General features: G+C 38.7%; 1 protein-coding gene and 1 long non-coding RNA gene across 4 annotated transcripts; one reads left to right on the top strand and one right to left on the bottom strand.

Annotated features, from left to right (window-relative positions):
* The first annotated feature begins 1,571 nt into the window (after positions 1-1,571).
* On the top strand, positions 1,572-4,518 carry LOC140878302 (uncharacterized). The gene is made up of 3 exons (XR_012149324.1): positions 1,572-1,769; positions 4,054-4,177; positions 4,259-4,518. It is a non-coding gene; the product is annotated as an uncharacterized lncRNA (long non-coding RNA).
* A 3,688-nt stretch (positions 4,519-8,206) lies between these two features.
* On the bottom strand, positions 8,207-13,231 carry LOC140882423 (uncharacterized). 3 transcript variants are annotated; one of them, XM_073288416.1, is made up of 5 exons: positions 13,130-13,231; positions 10,271-10,373; positions 9,128-9,252; positions 8,893-9,014; positions 8,207-8,614 (listed from the first exon to the last, which is right to left on the bottom strand). In XM_073288416.1, the coding sequence occupies exons 1-5, from the start codon at positions 13,187-13,189 to the stop codon at positions 8,284-8,286; spliced, it is 741 nt and encodes a 246-aa protein (XP_073144517.1). In that variant the 5' UTR covers positions 13,190-13,231; the 3' UTR covers positions 8,207-8,283. The 3 variants fall into 3 exon arrangements, with proteins under 3 accessions (XP_073144517.1, XP_073144518.1, XP_073144519.1); XM_073288417.1 differs by having other exon boundaries at positions 13,032-13,155; XM_073288418.1 differs by having other exon boundaries at positions 8,473-8,634.
* Positions 13,232-22,600: the final 9,369 nt, after the last annotated feature.

The raw sequence follows: 22,600 nt of genomic DNA, 5'->3' as shown, positions 1-22,600 counted from the left end.
TCCAACCGGTAGGACTATTTTAACCAGATGGTCGAACCAAAAAATAGTTTAAATAGTATAATTAATAATATATTTTAAATTTTAAAACTTAAAATATGTATATAAATAGACAAAAAATATATTTACCAATAGTTTGAAAACTAAATATATATAAATATATTCAAAATATCAATTATAGTTAGGGTAAATGTACTTTAAATCCTTAGACCCAAATTCAAGTTTGTGATCAGTCCCTATCAAAAACAAAAGTGTTTATGCTATCTGATCCACAAAAAAAATTTCTACACTCCCTAGGCCCATTTGTTTTTTCTCGGAAGAAATTCTGTACAAAACATTGAAAATATGATACAAACACATGATATTTAAGTTTCAACGGTTTCAAATCTAGTACTAATGCATGATTTTTGAGTACTCAAATATGTAAGCAAGTATTGATATTAATGCACATTTGTCTTTGGTCACAAAGGAGATGCCACAGAGAATATTGAAGAGATATACTGGAATAGTGACTGATTGGGTAAGAAGCATCTAGTTGAGGAAACTTTGGTTGATCCCATTATTTCAAAGGCGGGGGTTGCACGAACAAAATGAGTTGTATCGTTCGGAAAGTTCGGGGACTTGGGAACCAACGAACGTTACGAGAACTGAAGCGACTAATCGCCAACAAGAAACTCTCTCTCTTATTTTTATGTGAAACATGTAAGAGATATATAAATAATTCTCAGTGGAAACATATGTTTGGGTTGAGAGAATGTTTCTCTATTGGGAGTTGGGGCTATAGTAGTGGGCTATGCCTTCTTTGGAAGGACCCTTTGGAGGTGTTTATCAAATCCTTCCCTCATGGACATATCGATTGTTTGGTGTTACACTCAGAAAAACAGTGGACATTCACGGGCTTTTATTGCAACCCTGATACGAGACTGAGAACTCAATCATGGTCGCTCCTACAAAGATTGGCGAGGCTACATGAACTTCATGGGGTTCCCTGGCTGACTGGTGGAGACTTTAACAAGATTTATTTTGATAGTGAGAAAGTAGGTGGGAACAAGAGGCCGTCGCCTAAATTTAGAGAGGCATTAGATATTTTCAACCTTCAAAGCCTTTACTATGTTGGAGATTCATTTACATGGGTAAATACGAGGCAAACTTAAGGGTTAGATCTTTGAAAGTCTGGAAAGATATGTGAGCTCATGTGAATGATGTATGTTATATCCGACACCGAGATGCTCTTTCACTGGACTTTTATCACTCGGACCACAGAATATTAGCCATGCACCTTGGCCTCGCTTGTCATAGTGATCACGAGCAAAAAAACTCTCATAATAAAATCTTCAAGTTCGATGTTGTGTGGGCGAGGGAGGATGAATGCGAGATTGTTATCGCTGAGTGATGGAACACATTGAACACTGACTGCCGAGGGCTTGGGGAAAAAATTCAGGCCTGCTTTCATGGGCTTCAGACATGGGCTTAGAGACGAATTGGATCTATCCCAAAATGAATCAAAACTAAGCAGGAACAGTTAGCTATGCTCTGAAATCAAAGAGAAATTACAAGTGGAAGTGGATCGAATCAGGGAGTTAGAGGATGAGGTGGAGGATCTGAGCAATCAGGAGGAAATATATTGGAGACAACGTAGCCTTGTGGACTGGCTGGCTATGGGTGATAAGAACACAAATATTTTTCATCGGAGAGCATCACAGAGGAAAAAAAAAAGAACACAATTTATGGGTTAGTTTATCACCAAGGAGATCTTATCAACGACAAAATAGGTATGACAGAAATTCTTGAATACTTTGGTACTTTATTTACCTCGCCTGCCCCGTCACTTGATCTGATGTTGCATGTGCTTGACTATATTGAACCTACTATCTCTGGTGCCATGAATTTTATCTTGAATGCGCCTTTTACTCCCTCTGATGTCAAAACAGCCCTATTTGATATGAGTTTAGATAAGGCTCCAAGCCCGAATGATATGTCGACCCTTTTTGATCAGAATATTGGCATATTATTGGTGATGATGTGACAAAAACAGCACTTGAAATTCTTAATGAGGGAGCTCCTTTGGAATGCTGGAACAAAACAATTATTTTGCTATACTGGGGTTTGAAACGATCCACTGGATGAGAAATAGAAAGAAGTGCAAATACGGATATGCAGCTCTAAAATTGGATATGAGCAAAGCATATGACCGGGTGGAGTGGTCATTCCTTGATTTGATTATGTGCAAAATGGGATTCTGTGAGGGATGGATCAGTAAAATAATGAGATGTATCTCGAGCGTTAGTTACTCGTTCTCTTTAAATCAACAAGTTGTGGGAAAAATTTGTCCAGGCCGAGGGATTCGCCAAGGGGACCCTTTTGCCCTCTACCTCTTCATCATATGTGACCAGGGCTTCTCGGCCATGCTATCCACATTCGAGTCAAGGGGCTGCCTTAAGGGAGTGAAAATTGTGTCTTCCTTTTGAAGATGTTAGTTTGATTTTCTTCAAGGCAACAAGAGAGTGCTGCACTAGCTTGGTTGAGTGCTTACGCTCTTATGAAAAGGGATTCAGGACAAGTAATAAATTTGAGAAATCGGCTCTATCATTTTCGCCAAATACGAAGACTGTTATGGTGGAGTGGATAAAAAACAAGTTCACTATCTCGGTTGTGCAAAGTCATGAAGTGTACTTAGGGATCGCTACCTTTTCCATGCACAAAAAGAATATTCAATTTGACTATCTAGTTGAGAAACTCGTAAGCCAGATTACTGGGTGGGAGAGTAAATTCTTCTCAGTGGGCGGAAAAGAAATTTTTTTCAAATCTGTGTTGCAAGAAATGCCCTCCTTCGCCATTTCTTGCTTTTTTATTCAAAAGCGACATGCGCCACTATAGAGAAGGCATGTGCTGATTTTTGGTGGGGTTCTGATAAGGAGAAAAGAAGCACGCAATGGACTACATGGAATTTCCTGTGTCAATTGAAATGCAAAGGATTGGCGGGGTTCCAAAAATTGGAGTTCTTCAATAAGGCCCTCTTATCTAAACAGGTATGGAGAATCATCCAGAATCCGTCGTCTTTGGTGGCATGAGTTCTTAAGGCCCAATACTTTAGGCACTGGGATATTATGAATGGAACACTTGGGAGTGATCCCTTATTTATTTTATAGTCACTAATGTGGAGTAGAGATCTGTTGGAGAAGAGACTTTGTTGGCGCATTGGTGATGGTACGTAATTGGATACCTGCAAAGATAGATGGGTTCCAGTGCTGCGAGGAAATCTTGGGGCGTGGGCGTCTAGATACCAGAAGGTTCAAAAGTTAGCCATTTCACTCAGAATCACGAATGGAATGAGAATGTTATCAGAGGGGCCTGTGTGCCATATTTAGCCTAGGAAATCCTCCAATTCTCGCTGGTTGTTGATGCTCAGGAAGATATTCGATTATGGAAATATGATCCTATGGGCCATTACTCGGTTAAAAGTGGTTATCGAGTTGGATTTGGGCAAGAAGAATCGCATGAGCATCACTCGAATTCTGATGTGACGTCAGTTGGTGGAGATTTCTTTGGTCTTTGGCTATCCCTCCAAAAATTCGAGTATTTTGGTGGCGAGTCTTGCAGAACCTTATCCCACTGAATCGAATCTCCATAGACATCATGTACCTATACCTGTGTCATGTCTATTATGTGATACCGTAAAGGAGATGACTTGTCATGCACTACTTAATTTCCAAGTCATGAAAAACTCTGGAGCAACATCGAAGTGTGGAGGGAAATGAAACAATACAAAGTTAATGACTCTAAGGATCTATGTCTGATCCTCAGACTCGTAAGGGTGCGGGATCGGGTTGAGGAGTTGTAGTTCAAGCTTGGCTTATTTGGAGTGAACTAGTGAAGTTTTTTGCCCAGAGGCACTGCACGAGTACTTTGTACTTGTGCTTAATTATACAATGTGTTTATTTATTTATTGTTTGTTGTATTCACGCTTTTAATATGTCCGCTCCACGTTATGGTGTTGCCAACATCTTGTAACAAAATCTGAATCTGATATTGTGTGAAACCATTTATTCCTTACAGGTGACATGGATTCTATGGTTAGCTAGAAATCAATTCATTTTTGAAGGTCGGAGTTTAACTGCATCCAAAATTATTTCTCGAGCCAGTGATTCGTGGGGACAGTTCTTGGAGTGCCAATCAGTAGGTACGAGGAAACCCTCCCTATCTCAATCCAACTTTTGGTGCGTACCACCGTCGGGTTATATCAAAGTTAATGTTGATGCAGCCGTTTATGAGGATTCACGATCTTATGAAATTGGGATTATTGCTAGGGATGATAAAGGGGTTCTTCTTATAGCGAAAGCACTCACTTTTGAAGGGACACTTAATTCTCATATGACAGAATTATGGGCATTGAGATAAGGTACTTCCTTGATATCAAAATATAAATGGTCAAATGTCATTTTAGAGACTAATGTTTGTAATGTTGTTCACTCAATCTATCATCCATGTAAGCATGCTCCAAAAAGCCTCTATAGTGCTTTTCATAACTCAAGTCATTGAGCAGAATCGAAATATTTTTATATAGTATTGTCGACGTTCAACTAATGAAGCAGCACATGCCCTAGATTCTTTTGGTTTAGTGAAAGGGGGACTCTTTTGTTTTTAATGGCTTTTGTCCTCTTTTCCTAATTGTGTTTGTTAAAAAAACGTTGTCGTTTGATTTATCAATTGATTCCTAAAAAAAATTATTATTGCACTATAATTATATAACATGCCGAGTGTGTGTGTGTTAAAGGACTATTTTATAATACAATCGTTCGCACAAACTTAAATAAGATAATTAATAATAGTTTAAAATAACCACAATTACAATAAAAATTAGAATCATTTTAAAAGTACTATGATTATTAATTTTAGTGAACACGTGTACGATCCACATTAAAAATAAATGATTTTATTAATTTAAAGCATTAAAAATTAATGTGCGATATTATTGACCAGAGGAAACAAATTTTCAGAGCTAACAACTTATAGAAACGAAGCAAAGGGGCAATAATCAATATATCTAAGGAGTAAACAAAGATGTTTCAATTGATTCGTTTTGAATTCTCGCATCCACAAGAGGATATTCATCCATAAGTGACCGCAGCTCTCTATAGTAATTTTATAAAACATCGATGTCTCGAATTTGGTTATCCAAATCTGCATTGGTGGCACTGCGAGTAGCATCCTCGTCCTGATTTCCCGCCTTTCTTTTCTGGTATTCATGGAAAAATTTTAGAGCATCTGTTGTCGAGAGAGAATTAATGGATTCGTGTATGAGTTGAAACTTGTTTCTCATTTCCTCGGTTTCAACCATCTTTTTCCATAATCCATGGGGAAGAAAAGCCATAGCACTATAACACAAAGTGGTAAACTGGACATGACATTCAAGTATTCAACGAACAAAGTAACTGACCAAAAAATAAGAAGTAAATCAAATCAAGTGGAAGGTATAGAATCAATAAGCAACAGAAAGGGCACAACTCAAAATTTTGAAACTATGCAATATCCCATATTTTAACTGTCGTGCCGCTAAGAAAATCACATAGTACAATGAGGATAAATGTTGCCCACCTGACCCCAACAGAACAAAACACCTTAAGTAGCAAAATAAGTTATTAAAAGTTTTTGTAATTACACACCTAGTAATCCCTCTGGCAAGACCCCAATTGTAGCCGATAGATACTGAATCCTTGAAGCCAATATTGAATCCTTCTTGTGCAGAAGCTTCCTTTCCAGCTATCAGACCATCTCGATAGCCAATCTAAGTTGCCAGAAAATCAAAAATGTAGCATACCAAGAACCAAAGGGTTAAATAAAGACATAAATAATGTCCTCTACTACACATTAAACAAACGGTTTAATAATAACTGTGGGATACCGCATGGAATTGATCATGCCTCCTTTGCCACTCCCTATCCATATCAGATGGTGTCTTTAACTTCTCAACAGAGCTTTCATGAGAAGAATCATCATCATCATACCACAAATCAACTGGTTCACTTTCTGAGGATATATATACAGCAAAGTTTTCATTGTTCTTTCACCATAATGCTGAACCATTTATGTGAGAATTCTACTTTGAGATGTGGTGATAGAAGGAAAATCAATGGAGAAGGCACAATGAGACAAAGTTCAGAAACAGTTCCAAAAATCTGAGGAATGCATAGAAATATTTCCACTGCACATACAAAACAATTGTATTCACAGCAACAAAGTTCGAAGTTCAATGCACACGAGAAAGTATAATTTAACTTTTAGCTACCATTTGGCTAGATTTTTGCAATATTGTTTTCTAAATATGCAAAATTATTAGTTTTTTTGTTTTTTACCCTCCTCATTACTTGTTAACATAAACTAGAAGCTGTTGAGAATGACAAAGAAAGCAATGTGTGATTCGACCAAAATCCGTACCAATAATATTTTCTCAATTTGAGCTTAGGTTGGAACCAGAAAAAAAATGAACAAGAGGGAGATGAGAATTCAGAGGGAATATCTGGAACTTTTCTGATTCATTTGATATCACTGAATGAAAACAGAAACCATTGTTTGGGGGGAGGAAAGAAGATTCTAAATCCGTGTCTACCCAACACGAATCTAGGGTCATACTAGTGTGCCAACCAATTCATGTGTGATAGAAACTTCTGTAAGCTAAATGGTATATGGGAAGCATGCTGGTGAATACCAATAACTTTTTCCAGTTAGCATCTTATTGTAAGAAAAAAAATTTATTCGCATCCTTAATGTAAGCTCAAACATATGGTGCCATGATTGGTAGGTAGAATCAATTTCATGGCAACATTTCTTGAAGGAAATTGAAATCTGAGCTTCACTTAAACTAGAACTATTCAGAGTTGCATCTAGACACACACCCAAACTAATCATAACTGGTGCAAGAAGCTGAATACTGCAATAGCAAATTGCATTTGTCTTACCATACAGATTTTCATAAGCTTGGGTTGAAGTTGATCCTACGTCTTCAATACAAGTCGACTGCACGACACCGGAGTAGAGCTCTTTAGCTATTTTCCCATCCATCTATACATTGAAGAAAAGCATCTATGAACAACTCCACATTAGAAAACTCAAACACGAGGCGCATCACAGAACATGATTTTGGAAAAATAATCACTTTTTTTGGGGACTGGAACGTTTCTTGGCTTTAATTGGAGAGGAACGGCCGATTCACCAAATTGTCCTAAATTTTCCCTCAATGGAAGCTCTGTGTAGAAGAAATGAGCCCCTCATTTTGGGGCATAAATGCAGAAAGTGCTCGATAAATGTTCAAAGCTAGAACTTTTTTACGCGAGTGACATATATCGAGGAATGTTTCAAAACGAAATAACAATACAGAAGCACACAGAAGAAGTAGATAACCTAGTTCAGAAAATAAAACAAACACCTTGTGTGCAAAATATGCAACTTCCATTTCTCGCAGCGCAAACAGAGACAAAAAGGAAATACAATGAGCAAGCTAAAGAACGGTATTATAACCGAAATCCCAAATCGTGGAAATAGCTCTTATTGTAATTTGTAATGGATCAAAATATAGTATTAAATATTTTATGAATGGAACGAGTTGTGGGATGAAAAAATCAATAATAATTCTAAGGTTTAATTTCAGAAATTTTTCTCAATTTTTGACGATTTTATTATATAAATTTAATTTCTCTAAATAATCATGTGAAAAATAACTCAATTTATTTTAACTTTATCTAATCAATTTAATAGAAAAAAAACTCTCATTTATGCGTTGTATAACAGGCCAACAAAATGAATCCGACTCAAAATTCTATTCTATGGCAGCTTATTTTTTATAAGAATTATTTATCTTGTCAAATATTTGTTTATGATATCAGTAAAATAATTTATCTATCTAAATAATTAATAAATAAATATATATATATATATATATATATATATATGAACTTATATTTATTTGTATGTATATATATATGTTACTATGTATGCTGTGTGTGTGTTATAAAAGACAGTTATAATATAATTGTTCGCACAAACTTAAATAAGATAATTAATAATAGTTTAAAATAACCACAATTACAATGAAAATTAGAATAATTTTAAAAGAACTATGATTATTAATATTCAATGAAAACCTATGTATGTTCCACATTAAAAATAAATGATTCTATTATTTTAAACGTTAAAATTAATATGCAATATCATTGACCAGAGGAAACAAACTTTCAGAGCTAATGAGATTTAACTAATAGAAACGAATCAAAGGGGCAATACGAAGGATATCTAAGGAGTAAACAAAGATTTTTCAATTGATTCGTTTTGAATCCTCACATCCACAAGAGGAGATTCATCCACAAGTGACCACAACTCTCTATAGTAATTCTGTAAAACGTCGATGTCTCGAATTTGGCTATTCAAATTCGCATCGGTGGCTTTGAGAGTAGCATCCTCGTCCTGGTTTCCCGCCTTCCTTTTCTGGTATTCGTGGAAAAGTTTTAGAGCATCTGTTGTCGAGAGAGAATGAATGGATTCCTGCAAGCGTTGGAACTTGTTTCTCGTTTCCTCGGTTTCAACCATCTTTTCCTTTAATCCACGGGGAAGAAAAGCCATAGCACTATAACACAAAGTGGTAAACTGGACATGAAATTCAACGAACAAAGTAACTGACCAAGAAGAAGAAGTCAATCAAATCAAATGGAAGGTATAGAATCAACAAGCAACAGAAAGGGCAGAACTCAAAATTTTGAAACTATGCAATATCCTATGTTTTAACTGTCGTGTCGTTAAGAAAATCACATAGTACAATGAGGATAACGTTGCCCCCTTGACCACAACAGAACAATACACCTTAAGTAGCAAAATACGTTGTTAAAAGTTTTTGTAATTCCACACCTAGTAATCCCTCTGGCAAAACCCCAATTGTAGCCGATGGATACTGAATCCTTAAAGCCAATATTGAATCCTTCTTGTGCAGAAGCTTCCTTTCCAGCTATCAGACCATCTCGATAGCCAATCTAAGTTACCAGAAAACCAAATAGCAAACCAAGAACCAAAGGATTAAAGAAAAACATAAATAATGTCCTCTACTGCACATTAAACAAATGGTTTAACAATAATTGTGGTATACCGTATGGAATTGATCATGCCTCCTTTGCCACTCCCTATCCATATAAGATGGTGTCTTTAACTTCTCAACAGAGCTTTCATGAGAAGAAGCATCATCATCATACCACAAATCACCTGGTTCACTTTCTGAGGATATATACAGCAAAGTTTTCATTGTTCTTTCACGATAATGCTGAACCATTTATGTGAGAATTCTAATTTGAGATGTGGTGATAGAAGGAAAATCATTGGAGAAGGCATAATGAAACAAAGTTCATATACAGTTCCAAAAAATATGAGGAATGTGTGGAAATATTTCCAATGCGCAGACAAAAAACTTGTAACCCCAACAATAAAGTTTGAAGTTCAATGCACATGAGCATCTATAATTTAACTTTTAGCTGCCATTTAGCCAGATTTTTGCAATATTGTTTTCTAAATATGTAGCTTTTTGTTTTCCCCCCTACTTTTTTCTTAACATAAAACTAGAAACTGTTGAGAATGACAAAGAGCACAATGTGTGACACGACCTAAATCCGTATCAATAATATTTTCTCAATTTGAGATTGGGTTGGAACCAAAAAAAGAATAAACAAGATGGAGATGAGAATTCAGAGGGAAAATCTGGAACTTTTCTGATTCATTTGATATCCCTGAATGAAAATAGAATGCACAAGAAAAAAAATAAACAAGAGGGAGATGAGTAGTCAGATGGAATATCAGGAATTCATCTGTTTCATTTGGTATCCCTGAATGAAAATAGAATCCATTGTATGGGGGAAGGAAAGAAGGTTCTAAAATCATTGTCCACCCAACACGAATCAAGGGTCATACCAATGTGCGAACCAATTCATGTGTGATAGAAGCTTCTGTAAGATAAATAGTGGATGGTAAGCATGCTGGTGAATACCAATAACTTTTTTCCGGTTAGCACCTGATTGGAAAGAAAAAAAAACTATTTGCATCCTTAATATAAGCACAAACATATGGTGTCATGATTGGTAGGTAGAACCAATTTCATGGTATCAATTCTTCAAGGAAATTGAAATCTTAGCTTCACTTAAACAGCTAGAAATCTTTAGAGTTGCATCTAGACATACACCCAAACTAATCATAACCGGTGCAAGAAGCTAAAATCTGTAAAAGCAAATGACATTTGTCTTACCATGCAGATTTTGATAAGCTTGGGTTGAAGTTGATCCTATGTCTTCAATACTAGTCGACTGCACGACGCCGGAGTAGAGCTCTTTAGCTATTTTTCCATCCATCTATACATTGAAGAAAAGCATCTATAAACAACTCTGGATTAGAAAACTCGAACACGAGTCGCACCACAGAACATGATTTTGGAAAAAGAATCCCTTTTTTGGGGGAATGGAACGTTTCTTGGCTTTAATTGGAGAAAAAAGGCCGATTCACCAAATTGTCCTAATTTTTCAGTCCATGGCAGCTCTGTGTATAGAAGAAAGAGAAATTGTTTTTTTATGATTTTAAAGTACGTTAATTAATTAACGATTTGGAAATATGGTAAGTAATTCAGAAAATAATTAGTGTTATATTTGATTAATTCATAAATATCGAGCAAATTCAACCTTTAGTAACGTATTAAGAATGTATTATCACAAACCATTAATATCTAAGTACTAGTCACTTATTAAACATGTATGTCATTGAAAAGCTATAAAACTTGAGAAGGGGTGGGAAACTTTCTCATAATCCTCTTATCACATCCCCATCCTGATAAGAATTTAGAGTTTTTTTGTCTCTCAATCCCGTACCCGAGAAGTGTTGGAACCGAATGTTCGGGATCCAGTCCTTAGGGAGAGGATGTCCCGATATTTTTTTATATTTAAACAAAATAACATCAACAATTATTCCAATTTCCAGCTCACTTGTGTTTTACCAATGTTAATCGAAAAATCTAAAAGTTTATTTTTATAATTAATAGTTTACAAGTTATTTAAGCATTTTATAAAATATGTATTCTATATTTGTAGCTTATTTAAGATAAAGTATATGTCCGGCCTGGACGAAGGAGAACTGCACATCATCGAATCTAACATTTTGTGACATATATAACGCTTGGATGCAGAGTGCAGAGCCAAGGTGAATTCAGCTCACAATATTTAGCAAAATGTTCACCCAAAATATGCATTCATTAAGAACCATTCACAAGCTGCAGATGACAGGGAGTACAAGAATCCAGGAGATATCCCCTTTTTTGCAGGTATTATCTCAGCAGTCACATGGTGACCATATACTCCAGTAATCACACAAAATTTCCACAAAATCAAATTATATATCCCTTTTTGAACTTGCAAAAGCTAAATAAGAGACGGATGAAAAGAAATCATATCGCTAGATTATACAATAATGATCAAGAAAAAAAAGAAGTATCCCACTTAGCATCACTCCACATTTGCTGCTTAGATATGAGCATAGTTAAGTCAGATTCTGAAAACAAAGAAGAATTCCGACCAACAACACATAACCGTAAATCCAATCGAATTTATGCACATATTTGAGATAGCGAACTCATCAACAAGAATTAAAAGCAATGCACATCGCAAGAAAAAATTCCAAATGGGCAAGACGGGAGATTTTGCCCAGCCAAAAATTCAAAAATGAAAGAGGCAAGACAAATAGACCCATCTAGTTTTGATAAAGGCAATACAAAAAAGGAAAGAACAGTGATGATGATGATGATAAACAACACACATGGCCTACTGTATCCATTCGTGGGTCATCACCTTATCTAGTTCTAATGTAGGCAGAGAGAAAAAGGCAAGAATATGTATGACAGTAATAATCAACAACAATGGCCTTCTGTTTTCATCATGAAGTGAGAATACGATGTTTTATATCTCATTGCAGCAGACGTTCAGATCATGTAAAATGCTTGAACTAGACAGACTTGATTTCCCTAAAATCATGAGAGAGATGCAGGAAACTCCACTGACACCACAAAATAATTGTATCAAGCAAATTAATTCAACACAACACCACCTGTATTTAGAAGTGTTCCATCCAAATCTAGAATAACACAAGACACAAGCTTCCTAAAAGAATTTGTCATCGACACTTCGCGCTTTAAACCTAAAATACAGAGTCAAATTCAAGGATTCCACCAACATTAGATGACCGCAATGTCCTTCACTCAGTCCAAAAATTATCTTAAGATCAAAGAAAAACATGCAAGTTTCTGGAACACATAAACCATGTTTTGTATAAACAAAAAATTCTAATCAATCAACCATTAAAATAGAGAAGTAATCAAAAGAAGCGTCTACATAGCAAAAAATGTATCTAGAGCATCAAATTTATCCACTAGCAAGTTTGCCTTCGAACAAACAATATGAATCGATTTCGAATAGATGATTGCGAACCTTCAAGAATGGCAAATAAAGATCTTGGCAAACATAATTTCTAATTCATTCTTCCTCTTCGATTTTAAATAAAGAAATTATATCAGGCACTCCAATAAATTCCTCATATCTGAATGTTTATAGAGCTACTGCTAGGGTCATGTTAGGATTGAAATAAAAAATATAAGTTGGACAAGAGCCACATATTTGTCGAAATGCTGCTGTAAAACGAGAGAAAAAGAAACAGAAGCTACAATCCTAAGCACGCCCTTGAACTGATTTGGGGCGTAAAAACAGGTCTTCAGTGCTCAATAAATGCTCAGAGCTAGGACTATCCTTTACGCAAGTGGCATAGATAGAAATGCTCCGAAAAAGGTCCAAATTAATCTAAAGAACAATGCAGCAGAGATGGAACCACACAGAAGTAGACAACCTAGTTCAGGAAATAAAACAAACACTTGTGTGCCAAATACGTAAGTTCGATTTTTGGCAGCTCAGACAGAGGAGAAACCCAGCCAAAAACAAAACACAAAAGAAAATACAATGAGCAAGATTAATTACGGTAATATAACGGGGGTCGAGGAGCGCGTGATCGTGAATACAACACCACCGAAAGCCCAAATCATGGAAATAGCAAAGAGGGATCTGAGATTGTGCACCTGGAAGTCAAGCAGAGGCCGGAAATGTGAAATGGGTGGTGTCGAAGCCATTGCCCGCATTCGCAAATCCTTATACGAACTAGAGACGAAGCAGGCGATGAGATTAATAAGAAAACATAATTTTATTATGGGTTAATTGAGATCACTCCTAAATCACTTTATAAGTTATTTATAAATTCCTACATAAATAAAACTTATTTTCAATCCATTGGAAAGAGAAACTTTTGTTTCTAAGTACTAATTTTACCCTTCTCTCTTAAAGTAAAAAAATAAAAATAAAAATAAGAGAATGGATAATAAAAACAAAACTAATCCAAATAGGATATATATAAAAATTCAAATTAAAATCAAAGAACATAAATCATATCATATACATGCTTATGTTGATAAAGGAGCAAGTATGTGTTTAGAAAGCAAGCATATACTTCCAAATCATTATAGAAAGAAATATGATAAAAGATTAAAAGTTCGAATAGGAGATGGATCAATAATCATGCTTAATACAATAGCAGAAAAATTAAAAATAGAAATAGAAGAAACAAAATTTGTAATACCCATTATATATCAAATATAATCAGGAATGGACATTATAATAGGAAATAACTTTTTAAGAGAATATCTTTCCTTTACACAATTTGAAGATCACATAACTTTAAACAAAGGATCATCAATGATTTACATTCCCAAAATACGAACAGCATTTCGCGTAGGAAATGAAGGATTTACAAAGAATTTTCATAAACGAAATACAAATCCAATAGAACTAAAAATAGAAAATATTTTAACGATTAATCCTGAAAAAAAATCATGAGAAAATTTCATGATATTTGTTTTGAAAATCCTCAGGACAAAATTAAGAAAAGAAAACAATTCATTGCTTCAATAAAACTCAAAGACCCTAATATCACAATTCGTGAAGCACCAAACCAAGAAGATGTAACATGGATGATGTAAAAATATTTGAAAAAGAAGTTCAAGAATTATTAAAACTTAAGATAATCATCCCTAGTAAAAGTCCACACTCTTCACCAGCCTTTTATGTCAGTAAGAAAGATACTGATAAGAAAAGAATGATAATTGATTATCGAAAGATGAATAAAGCAACAATTATGGATGGATATTATATCCCAAATAAGAATGATTTACTATCTTATATAGGAGAAATGAAATATTTTTCTAGTTTAGATTGTAAATCAGGATTCTGGCAAATTCAACTAGAACCACAAACACAATTACTTACAGCATGCAGTTGTCCAAAAGGACAGTATCAATGGACTATATTTGTAGTGACCCAACCCGGATCCACTTTCTAATCAGAGTTATAGTAAAAGCGCACGCAATAAAAGCTTTAAAGCGTAAAGAGCGGATAATTAAAATACAACAAATCCAATCGGCAGAATACAACCGATGCTATCACAATTGTATAAATACTGTTATACAACCAAATCGAAGGTTCAGGGTAAATAAATCCCTACCCTCTACAACCTCGCACTCCCCAAGCTCAATCCTGCTGAGAGCCGCCTGGACCGTCCAGCCTCAAACCTGCCCCGCCACAAGGTATACAATACCCAAACACAGGGGCGTGATCTAGAACGCTCAATACGAAGCAATGATATAAATACAAATATGCGTACACAGATGATTTAAAACTCAAGTGAAAACACTTGCTCATGGCGCCGAGAATATACAGTACCGGCTAAAGAGCTACTCCGCGGGGTACTCGTATACTCCATATCAGGGCTGAGCCAACCCTATCCTGACCCGAATCCAAAATAGGATACAAGCCTCATATGGAAACTGTCATACCTGACTCGAGTCCAAAATAAGATCATTGTTCCCTATGGAGACTGTCAATGACTCACATCTCTCCGAATGGAGTCACACGTAAAATCATGTATATGCTAAGACGGTAAAACATGCTAAAACATGATAAAACATATAGCACATACTCATGCAACATATAAGCAAATATATCATGCCGGCTATCTCGGTCAGTACTTATATACCTCTAACACTGCTGGTCAAACCTAGCTCTGCTGGTCTAGACTCCAAGCCTGCTAGTCCAGTCTACTAGCTACTACAATGCAAATATCCAAGCATCAACAATTAAGCTTTAAAGCCTAAACTAAGCTATTGCATACTCCTAAATATTTTTAGGATGCCAAAGCTATACCTGCGTCCGTCGTTAGCCCTTTGCTGACGATAGCCTCAAAACTAGGCCGTAGCTCCGCGACGACATCTAGATCTCTAAGCCACTTCCGGATTCCCCGTAGGATACCTAGATCTCCCTAAATCTGAGTTAGAAGGCTTAGGAATCGAGAGAGAAGAGAGGGAATTGGTGCGAGAAAATGAATTCTCGGACCCTCTATTTATAGGCAACGTTCGGGGCCTCCGAACCTGGTTCGGATCGTCCGAACTCGATCGGAACCTCCGATCGCACCTTCGGAGCATCCGATCGCTCAATATTACGTCAGTCATGATGTCACCTTGCTGACATAAGCAATGACGTGTGCCCTGGTCCAGATCGGAGCTTCCGATCTCGCCGACGGAGCGTCCGATCTTGATCGGAGCCTCCGATCCTGGCACGGAGCTTCCGATCCACTTCGGATCCTCCGAACTCCTCTTCGGATCGTCCGATCCTGCTGATCCAATTCAACTAATTCGAGTGCTCTGAATCCATTTCTGAAGTCCGTTATCCCAACAGGAACTTACTTAATCATGTTTTACTTAATCTAAACATGATCACGTGATTAATTACTCATTAATCACTAATTAGAAATGCGGGTTACTACATTCTCCCCCACTTAAGAAATTTCGTCCTCGAAATTGAAGTATTAGAGGAAAACATAAATAGCCAACCAAATTTTCTTTATTACAACTGAACAAGTACAAACTCGATACAAAGAAGTACGAAATCTCAAAATAACTCGGGGTGCTCGGCTAACATCCGAGACTCTAACTCCCAAGTAGCTTCCTCTGTCCCTCTGCGTTGCCACTGTACCATAACCAATGGTATTCGCTTGTTACGAAGTACCTTGTCCTTCCTGTCAAGAATCCGCAGGGGTTTCTCCACATACGATAGATCCCGATCTACCTTTACCTCGGTCGGATGCAAAATATGCGACTCGTCCGCCACATACTGCCTCAAAAAGGACACGTGGAACACATCGTGGATCTCTGAAAGATTGGGTGGAAAGGCCAGACGATAAGCAACATCCCCAACCTTCTCGAGAATCTCGAAAGGACCAATAAATCTAGGTGTCAGCTTACCATTGCGACCAAACCTCATCATCTTCCGAAAAGGTGACACACGCAAGAAAACATATTCCCCTACCTCAAAATAAAGTGGCCTGTGGTGAGTGTTCGCGTAACTAGCCTGTTGATCCTGGGCTGCCTTAATCCTGCGTCGGATCAACTCTACTGCCTCAATCATCTGCTGAATCATCTGAGGACCCTCAACCTGATGCTCGCCAACCTCGTACCAAAACAAAGGTGTACGACAACGACGTCCATAAAGAGCCTCAAATGGTGCCATGCCAATGCTGCGATGGAAACTATTTTTGTAGGCGAACTCCACTAATGGTAAATGATCATGCCATGCTGGACCAAAATCCATCACCGCCGCGCGAAGCATATCCTCTAGAGTGCGAATAGTATGCTCCGACTATCCGTCCGTCTCTGGATGATAAGCCGTACTCAAGCTCAAAGTAGTACCAAGGGCTCGCTGAAAACTACCCCAAAATCTCGAGGTGAACCTCAGATCTCTATCGCTGACAATGCTCAACGGAATCCCATGCAATCGCACAATCTCCCGCACATACAATTGTGCCATCCTATCAAAGGTGTAATCGCGGTTATATGGAAGAAAATGCGCTGACTTCGACAATCGATCCACGACAACCCAAATAGCATCACAATTCCTGAAAGACATAGGCAAGTGGGTGACAAAGTCCATCGTCACATGCTCCCACTTCCATTCAGGAATCTCTAGGCTGTGAAGTAACCCTCCGGGTCGTCTAAACTCTGCCTTGACTTGTTGACACACAAGGCATCGGGATACGAACTGATAAACGCTGCGCTTCATCCCTTTCCACCAAAATCGAGTGCAAAGATCCTTATACATCTTCATGCTGCCTGGATATACAGAGAATCGACTACGGTGAGCTTGCAATAAGATCTCATCCCTCAAAGTAGAATCCTCGGGTATCACAACTCGACCAGAAAGACACAACAAACCGTCTCCCTGTAAATGGAAACCAGAAGTATTATCACCCTCAGCCAGCCGGGCCAACTTCTGAGTCTTCGGATCAGAATTCTGAGCTTCCCGGATTCGTCTGTATAGCGCTGGCTCTGCAAGCATAGAAGAGACACGAATCCCTTGTTTTTCTTTCTTATGACGGAATGTAAATCCCAAAGAACAACACTCCTCCACTGCCCTCGAAACCGAACTGGTACGAATGGAACTCACATAAACTTTGCGACTAAGCGCATCAGCAACGGGATTTGAAGAACCTGGATGGTACCTGATCTCACAATCGTAATCCTTCAACAGATTCATCCAACGATGCTGCCGCATGTTCAACTCAGCCTGAGTGAACAGATACTTCAAACTCTTATGATCGGTGAAAATCTCAAATCGTTCTCCGTACAAATAGTGACGCCATATCTTAAGAGCAAAGACAATGGCTGCAAGCTCTAAATCATGTACGGGATAGTTCTCCTCGTGAGTCTTCAACTGTCTGGAGGCGTATGCAATCACGTGGCCATTCTGAGTCAACACACACCCTAAACCCTGGAGAGAAGCATCAGTGAAGACTAAAAAACCACCTGATCCAGACGATAAAGCAAGAACTGGAGCTGTCTTCAGACGACGTCTCAACTCACAAAAACTATCTTCACAAGCATCAGACCAAACGAAAGAAATGTCTTTCTTCATCAACTGAGTCAAAGGCTTAGCTATCTGAGAGAAATTCTCCACAAAACGACGATAGTATCCTGCTAACCCAAGGAAACTACAAATCTCAGAAGCGGTAGTCGGTCGTGACCAATTCAAAATAGCTTCTGTATTGCTAGGATCAACAGATACGCCATCCTGAGAAATGACATGACCAAGGAACACAACTCGATCAATCCAGAAGTCACACTTACTCAGCTTGGCGTACAACTGTCTCTCCCTCAAGACCTGCAGTACAGTATAGAGATGGTAGGCATGCTCATCCATGCTGCGAGAATACACCAAAATGTCATCGATGAACACCACCACGAACTTATCCAGAAAGTATCGGAAAACTCTGTTCATCAGATCCATAAAAATAGCTGGAGCATTCGTCAGACCAAACGGCATCACTAGAAACTCATAGTGCCCATACCGCGTATGGAATGCTGTCATGTAGAACTCGCAACTGATAATACCGAGACCGAAGATCAATCTTCGAATAGACAGAAGTACCCTGCAACTGATCAAAGAGATCATCTATCCGCGGAAGAGGATACTTATTCTTCACTGTCACCTGATTCAACTAACGGTAGTCAATACACAACCGCATCGAACCATCCTTCTTCTTGACAAACAGTACTGGGGCTCCCCATGGCGAAACACTAGGTCGAATATAACCCTTATCAAGAAGTTCTTGCAATTGCTTCTGCAACTCTTTCATTTCTGACGGTGCCAATCGATAAGGAGTTCTAGAAATCGGTGCAGTCCCTGACACTAACTCAATGCCAAACTCGATTTCTCTTACTGGTGTCAAACCTGGAATGTCCTCCGGAAACACATCTGGAAAGTCACGAACCACTGGTATCTCTTGGATATCTGGCTATCCTAAGGATGCGTCAATGGCGTAGATAAGGTAGCCTTCCCCGCCAGACTCTAAAGCACGCCGGGCCTTCAGAGCTGAAACCACTGGCATCGGGGGTCGCGCTCCCTCACCATAGAAATACCATGACTCGTCATCCTTTGGACGAAACTGAACAAACCTCTGATAGCAATCCACTATCGCTCGGTAGGTAGTCAATAGATCAATCCCAATAATGCAATCGAAATCCTCCATCGCTAGAATCATTAGGTTAGCACTAAGCTGATGTCCCTCAAAATCCAAAACACAACCCACAACTAGACGCTTGGCTAAAACCTCGCTACCCATAGGAGTAGAAACCACTAATAACACGTCTAGAGTAATATATGGCAACTTATACTTCTTAGCAAAATGTGCTGAAACGAAAGAATGAGATGCACCGATATCAATTAAAACATATGCAGGAAAACCACATAAACTACAGATACCTGCAATAATCCGATCACTGTCAGCCTCTGCCTGCTCCTGGTTAAGCGCAAAGACCTGACCCTGGGCACGTGGCCTCAAAGAAAAATGACTTCGAGAAAGAGTCTGAGTAGGCTGTCGCTGAGACTGCTGCGGCTGCTGGCACTGCTGCGAATACTGCTGCTGAAAAGGTGGCTGCTGGTACTAAGGTGGCTGAACGGATGCCTGAGAACCTCCGGAACCACTCGCTGCTCCAATCAGCATAGGACAATCTCTCTTCATGTGACCCTCCTGGCCACACTGGAAACATGCAGTGGTCGATCGACCACACTGTCCTGGCGGATGCCTGAGTCGGCACTGACGACAACGTTTTGGCCTCTGACCGCCAAAATTATGCACTCCACCAGATCCAGAGGAAGAAGAAGAAGTACCTCCTGGCTTCTTGAAAGACTGACCCCTAGGGCCCAAAGTACTGGCCCTCACTGACCTGGAAGAAGAAGAGTAAAGTCCCCTGTTCCTTCGAATACTATCCTCATCCTGGCGACAACGGTCCACCAAATCTTCATAAGTCCCATCGCCACCCACAACAACCATCCGATGAATATCAGGATTCAAACCCTGAAGGAAATGATCAAACTTCGCCATAGAACTATCAGCAACATGAGGACAAAAAGGTAGTAGATCAAAGAACTTCTGTTGGTACTCCTCGATCGTCATCGTCCCCTGTCGCAAACTCAGCAACTCACTGGCTTTCGCCTGACGAAGAGCTGGAGGAAAATAAAATCTCTGATAAGCAGTACGGAACTTGACCAAAGTAGCTGCACCTCTAGCTGCTATGAACGGTGCGGAAGTAGATCTCCACCACTTCCTCGCTCTGCCCTCAAGCATAAAGGCAAGAATCTCCATCCTATCCTAAGCCGTGCAACGGAACTCCTGGAAGCACTGCTCCATCCTCTCCATCCAATCCTCCGCCTCTTCAGCTGTCTCACCCCCCGTCAAAGGCTTTGGGCTAACTTCCTTAAATCTACGCATGCTCACTCGCCTGCGCTCCTCGGGCTATCCCCGACGTCTACGATAGTTCGGATCGCCCCAACGACCGCCGTCTATGCTACCGTGACTCTCGTCATAATCTGCCATCTGTTACATAAGAACAGATAATTACTTAATCAGCTTTACGATATTCCCAATGCAATGCGTCGCTTTGATACCAAAAATGTAGTGACCCAACCCGGATCCACTTCCTAATCAGAGTTATAGTAAAAGCGCACGCAATAAAAGCTTTAAAGCGTAAAGAGCGGATAATTAAAATACAACAAATCCAATCGGCAGAATACAACCGATGCTATCACAATTGTATAAATACTGTTATACAACCAAATCAAAGGTTCAGGGTAAATAAATCCCTACCCTCTACAACCTCGCACTCCCCAAGCTCAATCCTGCTGAGAGCCGCCTGGACCGTCCAGCCTCAAACCTGCCCCGCCACAAGGTATACAATACCCAAACACAGGGGCGTGAGCTAGAATGCTCAATACGAAGCAATGATATAAATACAAATATGCGTACACAGATGATTTAAAACTCAAGTGAAAACACTTGCTCATGGCGCCGAGAATATACAGTACCGGCTAAAGAGCTACTCCGCGGGGTACTCGTATACTCCATATCAGGGCTGAGCCAACCCTATCCTGACCCGAATCCAAAACATGATACAAGCCTCATATGGAAACTGTCATACCTGAATCGAGTCCAAAATAAGATCATTGTTCCCTATGGAGACTGTCAATGACTCACATCTCTCCGAATGCAGTCACACGTAAAATAATGTATGTGCTAAGACGGTAAAACATGCTAAAACATGATAAAACATATAGCACATACTCATGCAACATATAAGCAAATATATCATGCCGGCTATCTCGGTCAGTACTTACGTACCTCTAACACTGCTGGTCAAACCTAGCTCTGCTGGTCTAGACTCCAAGCCTACTAGTCTAGTCTACTAGCTACTATAATGCAAATATCCAAGCATCAACAATTAAGCTCTAAAAGCCTAAACTAAGCTATTGCATACTCCTAAATATTTTTAGGATGCCAAAGCTATACCTGCGTCCGTCGTTAGCCCTTTGCTGATGATAGCCTCAAAACTAGGTCGTAGCTCCGCGACGACGTCTAGATCACTAAGCCACTTCCGGATTCCCCATACGATGCCTAGATCTCCCTAGATCTGAGTTAGAAGGCTTAGGAATCGAGAGAGAAGAGAGGGAATTGGTGCGAGAAAATGAATTCTCGGACCCTCTATTTATAGGCAACGTTCGGGGCCTCCGAACCTGGTTCGGATCGTCCGAACTCGATCGGAACCTCCGATCGCACCTTCTGAGCATCCGATCGCTCAATATTACGTCAGCCATGATGTCACCTTGCTGACATAAGCAATGACGTGTGCCCTGGTCCAGATCGGAGCTTCCGATATCGGCGACGGAGCGTTCGATCTCGATCGGAGCCTCCGATCCTGGCACGGAGCTTCCGATCCACTTCGGATCCTCCGAACTCCTCTTCGGATCGTCCGATCCTGCTGAACCAATTCAACTAATTCGAGTGCTCTGAATCCATTTCTGAAGTCCGTTATCCCAACAGGAACTTACTTAATCATGTTTTACTTAATCTAAACATGATCACGTGATTAATTACTCATTAATCACTAATTAGAAATGCGGGTTACTACAATATTACCTTTCGGACTTAAACAAGCACCAGGTATCTTTCAAAGATATATGGATGAATCTTTTAAATCATATATAGATTTTTGTTGTGTTTATATAGATGACATATTAATTTATTCAAAAACACTAGATCAACATTATAAAGATCTCATGACAGTTTTAGATATTTGTCATAAAGATGGAATTATACTTTCTGAAAAGAAAGCATAATTATTCAAAACAAAAATAAATTATTTAGGATTACAAATAGAAGATGGAAAACATTGTTTACAACTGCATATACTTAAGAAAATTCATGATTTTCCTAGTGAAATCAAGGATAAAGATCAATTAAGAAGATTTTTAGGATTATTAACTTATTCTGGAAATTACATTAAGAAACTTGCAGAAATCAGAAAACCTCTTCAGGTAAAACTTAAACAGGACTATAAGTGGAAATGGTCGAAAGAAGATACTAATTACATAGGCACTATTAAAAAGAAAATAAT

Source organism: Henckelia pumila, chromosome 2 (assembly GCF_033568475.1).
Source record: "Henckelia pumila isolate YLH828 chromosome 2, ASM3356847v2, whole genome shotgun sequence".
Taxonomy (NCBI): Eukaryota; Viridiplantae; Streptophyta; class Magnoliopsida; order Lamiales; family Gesneriaceae; genus Henckelia; species Henckelia pumila.
This window is presented reverse-complemented; position numbering and strand designations above follow the sequence as displayed.